The following is a 14,017-nucleotide window of genomic DNA, read 5'->3' on the forward strand; positions in this document are numbered from 1 at the left end:
GCTGTTTATCAACCAGCAAAAAAAAAATTACTGCACTGAAGCTAACAGTGGCGCAGTTGGTAGAGCTGTTGCCTTGCAACAAGAAGGTTCTGGGTTCGATTCCCGGCCCCGGTCTTTCTGCATGGAGTTTGCATGTTCTCCCTGTGCATGGTGGGTTTTCTCTGGGTACTCTGGTTTCCTCCCACAGTCCAAAAACATGACTGTCAGGTTAACTGGTTTCTCTAAATTGTCCCTAGATCTCTGTGTGTGTGTGTCCTGTCTCTGTGGCGACCTGTTCAGGGCGTATCCGCCTCTCGCCCAAAACGTTAGCTGGAGAGGCACCAGCACCTCCTGACCACACTACTGACAAGGGTGTAGAGAAAATGGATGGATGGCACTGAAACTAATCTATACACTAATCTCTCGATATGATATGCAATATTCTGCAAACGATACGCTTCAATACATTTTTACGGACAGAGTGATTTTAGAGACATTTTGTGATTGTTCCATAGACTTGGACTTATTTAATTGAACTGATGGTGTAATACTGGTGTAATAAATGTTGTTTTTGTTATACGTTTGTTTTACATTTGCTTTGTTTAAATGGTAATTGTGTTGCTTTGTGTATTTGGTTATGCAGAAAAATAAACTTTTTTGTCTTATTCACTTACCGATATATTAGATAGTGCAATTTGTCTATTTCATTTAATTTTTTAACTGATTGTAACTGGTTGTTTCATTACATAACATGTTTAATGTACATGTGCAACTGGATAAAATGTGTCATGTTTGTCATTTAATTCATGATATGACATAAAACTCAAAGTAGGATTTAACGTATTGATACTCACGGATGAAAAATCGATACTTTCTGAGGAAAAAAAAATTATATTGTAGAATCAATAAAATTACACAGACCTAACAACTATGCCTGTCTCATATGGTTACGTTTATTTAACTTCTGCATGTTCATAGATTATAAGATCTATGTGAAGTTAACACATTTAAACAGTGGACATGAGAATACTTGCTTTGCTGTCATAAAAACAACCATTTAATAAAAGCATTGTTGTTTGTGTTGAGCTGCTCACACTTGTCCTGCATTCAGAGGGGAAATTGTGCTGAAGCAGACCAATGTTCAGCATTTACTGTAATTTCATTATTTTTACCATGCTGTGGAAAGTTAGTGTGAAAACAGTCTGTCAAAAGTTTTCACAACTGTCTTTAGGATCAGCTGATTTGAAATGGATAAATAAGCTTAAAAAATGTAATGATTAATGAATGGAAAGAGTTTGCCAGTATGCACCAGTATCTGAGTGGAGCACAAACAACCAGGTTTGACTTTTCTTTGTTCACAAAAGACCTCTGAGACCAGGCAAGTAGTTAGGTAGGAATCTCTAAAATATAAATCTAAAATATGTTTTTATGACCTCATTAGTGGTTTTGTCTGAACAATATCAACTAATCCTTTGACTCTGACTTTTATATGAGTTAGAGCAACATGCCATTAGAAATTCATAGGTTTCAAAAAGGATGTTGGTCCACCGTTTGCTCCGCCTCTTCCTGTCACAAACTGTTCTCCCCATCTTCACGTGAACATATTGTGTGATTAGTCTGAATTCCCTGGCTGTTTATCTAATCAGAAACTAATGATAATCAACTCCCAGAAGCACCTGAGGACTGAAGTTGCAAACGTCTGTTTTAAAGAAATATTCATGTTAGAATGGCCCAGTTAAAGTCCAGACCTAAGTCAGTCAATCAATCCGTCAATCAAGTTTATTCGTGTATCACATTTCAGCAGCAACACAGTTCAAAGTGCTTCAGTTAACAGGAACACAAAAATGTGAAGTTATAGGGAAAACCCCCTTTAATCAACATTTGAACGAACGTTACATTTTGGTGATCGCCTTCTCCAAAATCAATACATTTATTATGGCTCAGAAACATCTCCATACAGCTGGRATTKTATTCTTGATATAAAGGAACTCCGTGTTTCAGCTGTTTTTTATGGAAGTGTTTTATGACAAATAAGTCATAAAAAAGACAAAGTCAAACTGAATCTCTGGCAAAACTTAATTATTGTTCCCATACTCTATCCAACCAATTACACACATGAAAATAAGCACATATTTCAGTCTGCAGATGAGMAAATCTGGATCCCACGATATTGACTTAATTCGCTACTTACAGTTTTACAATGTTGCTTTAAATCAAATATTTACTCGCTTTGTTTTTCAGGTCCGCCAGTGAAAAAAGATCCGACTGACTTCACAACGGTAAGTCAGAGTAAAAACATCTGCAGCRTCTTTCTAATCCTGCAGCAGTCAGTTTGTAAAACCAATTGAAACTCTTGGTKCTGCAGATCAACACCGTTTATGAGGAGATCAGCGAGAAGGACAGASAGAACAAACCTCCTGCTGCGGAAATATCTTCAGTTTACGTTTACGTCCAACCCAACAAACCAAACGCAGCTCAGAGCAACGAAATATACAGCCTGGCCAGCGAACCACAGGGGCAAGTAAGTGGGACTGTAGAATGACAGCAATTGTATTATTAATTATAATAATTTACACTGTGATTTGGCAGATTGGGGGTATTATTATTATTGTTATTATTATATTTTCATTCAGTTTGAGCTTAAAATACAAAGCTCAAACTTGTATTTTGTATTTAGGGCGCAATCATCGAACTGCGCCCTAGGCCGCAGTTCGATGATTGACTTTGTCATCTATGGAACTCTGAGTTCTAAGTGTTTTGTCTCTGCAGATCTTGTAAAACATTTAATATTTTTGCTCAAAATTCTGCAAACAAGGTTAATTTCTCAGGTAGATTTAATTAAGATGATGAACTTTATTAGTATCAGTTTTCTGTCCCAGTTGCATTAGCTGTGGGAAGCWATTCCAGTGTTCTATGATGCATTGAATGGATTTGCAAGTGAAATGAAAATATTTGCAAATTAGTTTCTGGCATGTCATAACAAGTCGGTTTTACTTTCTTGTGGAGCAAGTACAATATCATCTCTGTCAGAATTTTATTCAGAAAAGATTTTATTTCCCATAAGCTTTTAAACCATCTGTTGTGTTTGTAGTGAATTTTTAATCTGGGTTGCACTTTAACTTCTTAAAGTTATAATATTAATGCAAACTTGTAGAAAAAAGACCAGTTTACCCATGATGTAAGATTTTAATTCCTGCTGCTGCTACATGGTTATTCAAATCCTCAGAGAACAGTAAAGATATTTTTACTCTGCTTTGGTTATTACATCCGAAACCTGTGTGCTCTGTGCAGTTATTAAAAGTACATTATATTTATGTGATGGCTACAGGATCAAGTGAAAACTTCAGTAAATGTATTTTCCTTGTTTTGTTTCCCCATTTTGCAAATACCTGCTGGTGAGGTTGTTACATTTTTTCATCTTTGTATCCATTTAGAAAGTCATAAGTTGGTGTTTTTGTCAGAAATGCTTGAAATAATAGAATAATAGAAAGAAATTGTACACAATCATATCAGTAATCTTTGCATAAAATCTGCAGGATATACAGTAAGTTTCATGTCTCTTCACAAACTGTTCTTTGTCTCTTYTATGTTWGTAAACTACACTTAGAAATAATTCATAGTGGATCACAAATCCGCAAGTACTTGAGACACAAAAAAAACTCACACAAATGCCTACTTTAATATTTAAAATACCAAATATACCTTAATATGCATTAATATGTACAAAACATAAGCAAACGCTAATTAATAGCATATAAAGTAGCATTGTTGTAGGTATTTCAACTTCTATCTGCATTTTCTATTGAANTGAGTTCTAAGTGTTTTGTCTCTGCAGATCTTGTAAAACATTTAATATTTTTGCTCAAAATTCTGCAAACAAGGTTAATTTCTCAGGTAGATTTAATTAAGATGATGAACTTTATTAGTATCAGTTTTCTGTCCCAGTTGCATTAGCTGTGGGAAGCWATTCCAGTGTTCTATGATGCATTGAATGGATTTGCAAGTGAAATGAAAATATTTGCAAATTAGTTTCTGGCATGTCATAACAAGTCGGTTTTACTTTCTTGTGGAGCAAGTACAATATCATCTCTGTCAGAATTTTATTCAGAAAAGATTTTATTTCCCATAAGCTTTTAAACCATCTGTTGTGTTTGTAGTGAATTTTTAATCTGGGTTGCACTTTAACTTCTTAAAGTTATAATATTAATGCAAACTTGTAGAAAAAAGACCAGTTTACCCATGATGTAAGATTTTAATTCCTGCTGCTGCTACATGGTTATTCAAATCCTCAGAGAACAGTAAAGATATTTTTACTCTGCTTTGGTTATTACATCCGAAACCTGTGTGCTCTGTGCAGTTATTAAAAGTACATTATATTTATGTGATGGCTACAGGATCAAGTGAAAACTTCAGTAAATGTATTTTCCTTGTTTTGTTTCCCCATTTTGCAAATACCTGCTGGTGAGGTTGTTACATTTTTTCATCTTTGTATCCATTTAGAAAGTCATAAGTTGGTGTTTTTGTCAGAAATGCTTGAAATAATAGAATAATAGAAAGAAATTGTACACAATCATATCAGTAATCTTTGCATAAAATCTGCAGGATATACAGTAAGTTTCATGTCTCTTCACAAACTGTTCTTTGTCTCTTYTATGTTWGTAAACTACACTTAGAAATAATTCATAGTGGATCACAAATCCGCAAGTACTTGAGACACAAAAAAAACTCACACAAATGCCTACTTTAATATTTAAAATACCAAATATACCTTAATATGCATTAATATGTACAAAACATAAGCAAACGCTAATTAATAGCATATAAAGTAGCATTGTTGTAGGTATTTCAACTTCTATCTGCATTTTCTATTGAAYATTTTTGACATAATCTACAAAAACAATCTGCAGATACACAATTTACCGCAAAAAAAACATTGAGTTATACTCCACAGAATAATCCACAATAGTAAGAGTTTGAGTTGAATCTGCAAATACTAAACTGTATGTATTTAAAATCATGCTGACTTTTTAGTCAATAATTACGTATTTAATTATTTTATATTCTGCTTGTAGAAGCATTCCAATACATAAATGTATAAACTTTTCTCTGTTTTCTTCCAGGTTAAAGAGGATGACATTGAGTACTCTGAAGTGCAGCTGCCAAACGTTGCCACCAGATCGAACGGCGGCCATCTTGCTGCGTCAGACAACGTCACCTACTCAGAACCTCGGTTAGCCACGAGCTCTGGTAGCCATGGCAACGCGTCACCTCCTCTTTATTCCACCATTACTTTGCAAGAGTAGCTTTGCTGTGGATCTGCTGTTTGTTCGTCCTGAGAGAAAACTCAAACTCATTAGCTCTATAATTAGCCYTGTGCTAACAGTCACTAAAACTGTAAATTTAATKAATATGCTTTTTGAGGACACATGCTAACCTGTTGTACTGGACCWTAAAATCCATATAATATGGACTCAGAAACGGACAATATCAAAATCAGTCCACATGGTGATTCTTTGAGCGTTTAATATTCAATATCTGAGTTTAACATGGCAGTTTTTGTTTTTCACTCTCTGTTAACCGAGATCACAGAAACGTCAACAGATGGAGCTGAGAAGGATTTTATCCTATTATTGCAACAACCTGCAGTSAAAATACTGAAAACTCAGGTCAGTGCGACTCCGTTCATCAAATAAAACGTAATTGTTGATGCTTTTTMATTTCTKTTTGGAATCAATTTTTGATTTRAATTTGCTACCTACAAAGCTAATGCTGGATGCTAATTTAGATTTTCTTCTATTTGTGRCACGGATGCTGCTTTGCACGTTTCTTGCCTGTATTTTCAGTTTACATCWGTTAGAATAGTTAGCAAGTATTTTCATTATTTTAAACATTTTCTRATTGCTATGCATAAATTTAGGCAATATTTATTACCATTATTGTATATTTGTAAAATAGGCAAATAAATATCYGTGATGCTGGTTAATAACTGTAATTTAGTTGCACTCTGTAAAATGCCTGCATAAAGCAATGAAGCAACTTCCAGTCAAACRTTTTGACGTTATTGTTAAAATGAATGAGGGCAGAACTTAAAAACTGTGCTTCAGTTTGTGGTGGAAACGCACGAAAGAGGAACTGAAACAATACAGCAGCACCAARAGGTCAAAATGTGGTGCAGAAATATTATTTTARAAAAGTACAGGATGGAAGAAGAGATTTTACTGGATATGCATGTGTGGTTATTGGAATAAGATTACTAATATAGTTCAATATTAAACCTGATTAATGTTTGGTTTATTAGAAAAGTCTTCAGTTTGACGTCAGCTCAAGGGTTTGTGTTTTAGCAGATGTGAGTCCGGATACTAGACAGGATGTGGTTTATAGAAGATTCTTCTTCTTTTCAATTTGTCCAAGTAACAGTTGCATGGTTCTGCTTTTAATCAACCAGCATTTAATACTACTTCTCATCTCAGTGAACAGTAGTTTCACTTGTTTCAGAAGTACAACCTATAATAATCTTTTATGATCAAATCAACAAGCCAAAAAAATTAAAGACGAGATGAAATATAACCATATGACTGAAATATAATATTAGTGAAATGATGTGGATGCAAAAAAGATTCCCATGATTTGTTCATGGAGAGCTGGTAGAGCACCGACTCTGTCAAAGTGACCTAATTTCCTGAAAACCAAACACTAGTGATGCATTGTTGTTACCTTTGACCTATAYATTGTAGTTGTTTACGTCACACATGCAAAGGTTTGTCGACAAGGATGCAMATATTTCTGTAATTACATGCATCCGTTTACGTGTGAAACAAAACATAAAAGATAGAATATGAACTGAAATTGATGACCGCTAGTAATATTTAATAGATATGTGGTATTATTGTTTGTGGTGTCGTTCTCCTATGTGAAGTTTGTTTGGCTGTTTTATGTTGAACATGTATAAAATTAAATATATTTTCACTGAGGATGCATTATTTATTTTGGTCGATATGGAGATAAATAAAATGGTATTTGTTATATTTGGAGAGAGACTGCATTATTTGGACTCAACCACTTCATTTTTAAAATAATCCACTGGAATATAAAATGCTTTAATAGAATGTAAAAAGCTTTAATAATTTTGATTYATGGTTTCATTTCAACTGAAAAATGAAGAGCCCATAAATCTACTCTCCATCAAAAAGAGTTTTGTTAATCATTGTTTTAATGAGATGGCATCACTGGRACTATTTCTCATCCTCATTTATTCCATTTTATTAAACTAGAGATCAGCWCAAAATGTGGGCTCAGACCTGAAACTTAAAACACATAAAGCCGGTTACAAAGTCGGCCTTCTGTCACCTGGAGAACATTTCCAGAAAAGAGGCCTGATGTCTCAGCAGGTTCTAGAGAAAACCGTTTATCTTTAGTTGAATTGATTAATGCAACAGTGTCTTTACAGGTCTGAATTAAAAAAAACACGCTGCTGCTGCTGGTGTTCTGACTAAAACCAGGAATCTAGAGCACATCACCCAGTTTTAAAAACCTTACTATGGCTCCTCAGAGAATAAACTATACTTTTGTTAGGTTATAAATCACTGACCAGATTATATGCATTAAAGATCTGCTGCTGTTGTTCCAGATCATCCAGGCCTTCTGCAGCGACCAACACAGTCTCTACATCAGTGTTCTTTAATTGTGAATGTAAACAGTGAGAAACATGGATAAAACAATTTATTTTTTCTCAATGACACCATTTTGTAATTGTTTTGTAAAAAATAAAACCCAAAACTGAAAAGCAGTAACATAAAATCTGGAACAAAAGTGACACTAAAAAGCAGTAAATTTAAATATTTTAATGAAAATAAATTTGACATTAAACATTTGCATTTTTTAACAGTATATGGTCTCCAAAACAAATTAGAAAACCAAACTCTGCAGAGAAAACCGCACTTCTTTCCACTGCAGCAGCTGTTTTCACTGTCTAAATGTGTTTCACTGAAACTGGCAGCTGAAAATAAAACACTTCCGCTCATGTGACGTCGTTGTTAAAATAAGCTGATAAGTACATAAAAACAAAAAGAACGTATGACAGCTTAAAGTGGAAATAAGTTAAAATGAATAACAGAGAGAAACGGAAGACAAACACTTGATAAATATTTCCCTTACAGTGTTTCAGTGCTGGAAAAAGAATCAAAAATAAACTAAATACAACAAATGAGGCTGTGGCACGACACGAAAGAATTAAGGTCAGCTGAGAGAATAAAAGCTGCAAAAATAAAACTTCTCTAATGTAGAGAAAACCACTGCTGTCTTTATAGTCATGTTTAAAGGAATATTTTGGTTACTTTATAGCTGAAAATGGTCATTTTTGTTGCCTGAAGGAAAACAAAAGGTTAAAAATAGCGTTTGCTAATCTGATTCGGCAAAATAAACAATTTAAAATGGCGGCTGAAGTGTTTTTTTTTTTTAAATCAAATACCTTCTGTCTGAAGCTCATTTATTTTCCTTAATTCATTAAAAATGTCTCTGCTGTCCAGCATGTGAGCAGACTGCAGATTATTCAGCACTTTTAGTTGGAGCAGGAGAGGAAACCTGACCATGTTTTTAGTTTTTATTTGCAATTCATGAAAACATAAAGATGGACGTTAGTAAAATGTAACAGGGTCAGGCTAAAAACATAAAATAAAATAAATAAAAGAAATAATCAGATCTAAGCAGAAACCTCCAGCTTAGACAAGAAAATGGAAACATTTGGTCTGTAGAGTAATGTTCGTCTAGTTTCTTGTGCAAATATCTTAGGAAACTTAAAGTAACAAAACTAACTTACAGTAACTTTTCAGCAAGCTGTAGGATCTTTTTTGAAGTAAATAATTTAATATTGATTAAAAAAGTACTTGTTACATTGGCAGATTATTTAACTTATAACAAGACGTATTTCCTTTGTTACAAGACAAATAATCTGCCAACAGATCTAGAAATTATTGACGTAAAACAAGCTAATATATCTTATTAGTTTGATCTTATTCCAAGTGTGCCAAGACATTTACACTAGAAACTACACAAAAATACTTTTTTGTGCGTTTTTACAGTGCAGGAAGCGTCTCTCCTGCTCCAAACGAACCCAAACACATTTTCTTTAACACAAAACAGAAAAAAACATGAGTGGAAGAATATGGATGTCAGTTTAACAACAAAGAATCAGAATCAGGTTGTTTGGAGTAATTTTCAGCTCGCACATGATTCTCCTTAATCTGACGGATTATTAGCAATAAATACGGTTCTGTGACACAGTTCATTCAAAACATCCAAGGTTACAATAAAGATTGTTCACATGTAGAAAAATATTATTACTTAGTGACAAAATAAAGACTGAGGTGAGGCTAAAAAGGCAAAGTGCAAAAATAACCGAGGTTCAGCAGGAAGTGCCGTGCGGCTGGACTTCCCCCAACATGGCCGCCAAAGGAAAAATGCCCAATTCAGAAGCTCGAGGAGCCGATTTAACGCTGCAGCTTGAAGGAAGAAAAGAACAGCTGCACACATCCTGACAGAAACCTCGGCTTGGTTACAGATTCATCCCTTTATGGTACAATAAATAAAGAGTTTAAGAGTGAGTTCATTATTGCTTTTCTGCTGCAGCTCAGGAACACAAAAGCTGTAGTTTGTTTAGTGATGCTTCACAGAATGAGGATGTTTGCAGCCCCAATGAGTTCCTTCCCTTAAACGGGACGTCCAGCACAACGTTTGTTCTCGTTTTATGGTCTCAAAATGTCTTTTTTAACTCACTTATCATAGATGATCGTTATCAACGATACAAACACTCCAGATGTTTCCGGACAGCAGACACAGGAGGGCAGCGTTTCTCATGCTGGAAGATGCTCAGAGTGAACGAAACGTTTTCTGATCACAGCGTCTGTCGGCGCAGCAGGAGGACAGATTACAGGACGGGAAGACGACTGAATCAGCTCTGCTTTGCATGAAATCACCACACAAAGGCACTTAAACATCCAAACTCCACAGCTGGAGCCTCTGACTGCAGCTCAGTGTGAACAGAAAGGTGGATGACGCTTTCAGGCGCTACCAGAAACACCTTCAGACGGGAATAAACGCGATCACAGCACATGGAGGAGGAGGAGACGATGGTCCTGAAACGTTCCAGGAAGGTTTCCTAATTATCCTCCATTGATCTCGTTTCGGAAACAACACCTGGCAGCAGCTGGTCAGATTATTTGGAGTGCAATAAAATGATTGTCAAGTGCTCAGTAACCATGGCGACACGTTTAAAACATTTTAAAAGCTTGTGCTCCTTAATTCTCCTCTTAGCAGTTTGATGCAGTTTATTTTTTACATGTTTGACAAATGTTGTAGTTCAGTAGATTTATGTTTGTTTAAGAAATTAAACGTTTTAAGTCAATTCAGCGATGTTTTTCTGTATCAGATCACTGTCGGACGATACTAAACTTCAGATATCGGTATCGGAAGTGAAAAATGTGGATCGGTGCATCTCTTCTAAATGACAGAAATTATCGTGATTAAAAACTCAGATCCTTCTTAGTGCAGGAACTTACAACTTTGCACTCTGTTCATTTGGTCAACATGTGTCTCACTGCCTGTGCTATATGCATGTTGAGGAATTTAATAAACTATAAAACATTTTTAAAAATGATTGTGATAAGTTTTAAGTCAGTATCAGCCATCCTTACCACAGTGAGACATATTCCAGGATAATTAAACTGAAAAGATGCTCATTAAAAACCACTAAATCAATCGACATTGGTCTAGTGTTTCACTACATTACCTAGAGGTATTTACTGCTATTTTATATTATTTATTTATTTATTATTGTTCAGTGAATTCAGGTACTAGAAAAATTATGTTCATTTTAAGTTATTTAAATTAGTTTAAGGAGAAATATGTCTTAAAGCTCAGAAGAGTTGCTAACGTGTCAAAGAAACACTTTTTTTAAATTTTACAAATGTGTGTAAAAAATTAAGGATCAAACTGGGAGTTTGCTGGTGGGAACTGGATCTAAAATGACTGGTTTATACTGGGAACAGTAATGTCATAGGTCTCAGTATCCCTCTGATAAACCGACCTCTGGTGAATCGCTTGCTGATGTCACAGTGTGTCGTAACTTTGGCGTTCCCCTCTCAGGTTTTTATTGTGCACCACTCAGGACGGTGTGGAAGCCGCCGCTGAGAAGGCATCATGGGATCACAGTGTAGGTGGTGGAAGGTGCTGGGAGTGGAAGACGGAGCGGCAGACTGCCGCCGCGCCGCTACACCTGCTGCATCAGCCGCCTGTAGTGAGGCAACACTTTACTTTCAGGGAGGTACAGCGCCATCTCCAGGGCAACCAGGATGATGAACTCAAACGAAATCAGCTCCTTCCTGCTGATCCTGAAGCGCTCCTCCAGCTTCTGCAGACAACAAATCTCAATTCAGTGGTTCGACTTTAAAGAATCAGTTCAAGTTTAAAGGGTTTTTTGTAAATCTTCATTCAATCAAACATTAGACTTTATAACTCCTGGCAACAAGCAGCGTTTATCTTTGCATTAAAGTGTTATTGCAATAACTTTTATTTATTTATTTTACAGCTGTAACAAATGATTAGTTTAGTAAATGATTATTCTATTTGGATAAAAAAAACTGACACATTCTGTAGATTTTTCATTTAAGTACTTAAACCTTTTTACACAACATAAAAAATACAATAAAAGATCAAATAAGCAAATAATTCAATTCCTATTTTAAATAAAACATTTAAAACATTTGTTTTAAAATTGACAAAAATCTAATGTTTTAAACGTTTTTTAAATAAAATATTTAAAACAGTAGAGGTTTGTCTGTTTGGATCAACCATCTTTGGGAATTTTAAAGATTTTTTTTAAAGAAATTCAGTCGTTTCTCTTTAATATTTTTCTTTTTCATACATGTCTAAACGTGTAAAAAGGTCAACTCTATTTCTGTGCATGTCCAGTTCTTCATAAGGAGCAGAAAGACCCAATATTCTGGGCACAAAATCACTTGGAAACTATGACTTGATGTCACATGTTTTATTCTCTGTCTTCATCCAGAGATCTAATAAAAACAAAATTAAAGTTATAGAAACATTGGCAGGTAACATTTTAGCAGCAAGATATTTTTTAGCTTTCTGTTTAAAATGTCGGTGCTTATCCCGTCAGAGTGGAACTGTGGCAGACAGACTCATTTTGGCTTGTTGAGTAAGGAGAAGTTTACAACACAGAGTTTTAAATATGAGGAAATCATCCAGTGGGGCGAGAAGATAAGAGACGTTTTGGGTACATTTGCATCACTCGGCCCCTCAGAGTCGCTTCTCACAGTGACTAGCGGTGAAACACAAATAACCATGAATTTCTCTAACACTAGATAGAGAACCACAGAGTTTATTTTTGGGTAAAACCTGTGGAGGGAGAAGTACACTTTTAGAGTACTTCTCATCTAGTTTCCAGTTAAAACTAGATAAAAACAAAACTAACTTGTTTTCAGTAAATAATTCCTTAATATTAATAAAAAGAGACTAGTTCCATTTACAATAAAATATTTTTCCCATGATTTAAGTGAAATAATCAGCCAGCAGTACTTTATCATCAATATATAAAAATTAACTTAAAACAAATTCCTGAATTTTGTTGAAATGTTAGTTTCCAGTTAGTTTTGTCTTATTTCAAGTGCACTAAGATATTTGCACTCAAACATGTGCATTTTGCAGTGCACTGAGGAAAAGAAGCTGCTCAAGCTAAACTTTTTAAATTCACCACCAGCTGATTGGTGCCATGAGAGCGAACCGGGTTCAGAGTTCAGATTCTGCAGCTCAGAGATCCAGTCCCACTTTTTCCACTTGTTCAGGTTCAACAACCACATAAACGCATGAGCAACCTGATCTGACTCGTAGCCAGGAGTCACCGCCATAACAACCTCTGTGTGTGCGCGTGTGTGTGCGTGACTCACATCTATGAGGTGTTTGACCTCCTGCTTCTTCAGGTCGCTGCTGATCTTAGCAGCTAAAAGGATGCAGGCAGCCGACACCAGCTTCCTGTAAAACAACAACATGTCAGGCGGTTGGTCAGGCGTCTGCAGTGGCAGCCATGTTGGTTTCTGTCACATTAAATCATGGATGATTTTATCGATTAATCAAACTGGATCATTTTATTTTTGGAAAAATTATGTCAGCACACCCAGGGCGGCCATCTTGTTTGACAAGTGAGTTTTACAGCTTCTATTTATTTGAATTTTGAATTCAGATAAACTCTTTGATGGAATATTAGTGTCAGGCTACAATATCTTTTTAAAAAATTACAAGAAAACAGTTGTAATATTAGGAGAATAAAGTAGTAACTTCATCCAACATGAAAAAAAAAAAATTAAATGAGGAATGTTGAGTGAGTCTATTTTGAAGAACGAACCAAATAAACTGAGGTGGACACGTCAGATCCTGATAAAAACACAATCGATTTAAATTTAAAATTAAATCCGATATGAAAAAATCTGAGATTTTATTTTTAAGTCATATCATCCCTGCTTTACTCCTCTACATGTCAAAATTCTGCAGAAACCCTCTAATGAACCAAGAAATTACTAAAACATGCAGGATACCGGCCCTGGAAAACTGATTAATTTGCTCTGAATTATTAAAATAATATACATAATTACATTTTTTATGTTTTATGAGATGAACAGAGGCAAAAGTTTTGCTCCGGTTTTATTGGGTAACAATTAACACGGCAAATAATGATATAATTTCAGAGATAATCAGTGAGGCACAGCTGGTTATCAGATATATAATAAATGGAGGAGCTTGTTTTTTTATCCTAATAACAAATGAACCATAAGAGGGCGCTAGTGTTCCAGCAGAGCAGAGCACCCAAAAAAAACAAAAACATTTTACGCACATAAAAGTATCACTACTTCAACATGTTTTTACTAAAGTGAAAGTAAAAAGTATCCATCCAAGAAATAACTCAAGAGTAAAAAAGTATTTGGTAAATACAGCAACTTAAGTAATAATTAACTGATCAAATTATCATCAATCA

At 35.0% G+C, this 14,017-nt stretch overlaps 1 protein-coding gene and 1 long non-coding RNA gene across 2 annotated transcripts in view; one reads left to right on the forward strand and one right to left on the reverse strand.

Moving 5' to 3' along the window:
• The first annotated feature begins 2,154 nt into the window (after positions 1 to 2,154).
• LOC103467881 (uncharacterized) lies at positions 2,155 to 6,949 on the forward strand. Its single transcript, XR_534133.2, has 3 exons — positions 2,155 to 2,258; positions 2,345 to 2,500; positions 5,100 to 6,949. It is a non-coding gene; the product is annotated as an uncharacterized LOC103467881 (long non-coding RNA).
• Positions 6,950 to 10,993: 4,044 nt separating this feature from the next.
• The window catches only part of LOC103467882 (CDK5 and ABL1 enzyme substrate 2-like), a 35,906-nt gene continuing 32,882 nt past the window's right edge, over positions 10,994 to 14,017 (reverse strand). The window contains exons 9-10 of the mRNA XM_008414610.2: positions 12,936 to 13,020; positions 10,994 to 11,383 (exon numbers count right to left, since the gene is read on the reverse strand). Coding sequence (XP_008412832.1) covers positions 11,243 to 11,383; positions 12,936 to 13,020 — 226 coding nt within the window. The 3' untranslated portion in view covers positions 10,994 to 11,242. The remainder of the gene's footprint in view (positions 11,384 to 12,935; positions 13,021 to 14,017) is intronic.

This window comes from Poecilia reticulata, linkage group LG7 (genome assembly GCF_000633615.1).
Source record: "Poecilia reticulata strain Guanapo linkage group LG7, Guppy_female_1.0+MT, whole genome shotgun sequence".
In the NCBI taxonomy this organism is placed as follows: Eukaryota; Metazoa; Chordata; class Actinopteri; order Cyprinodontiformes; family Poeciliidae; genus Poecilia; species Poecilia reticulata.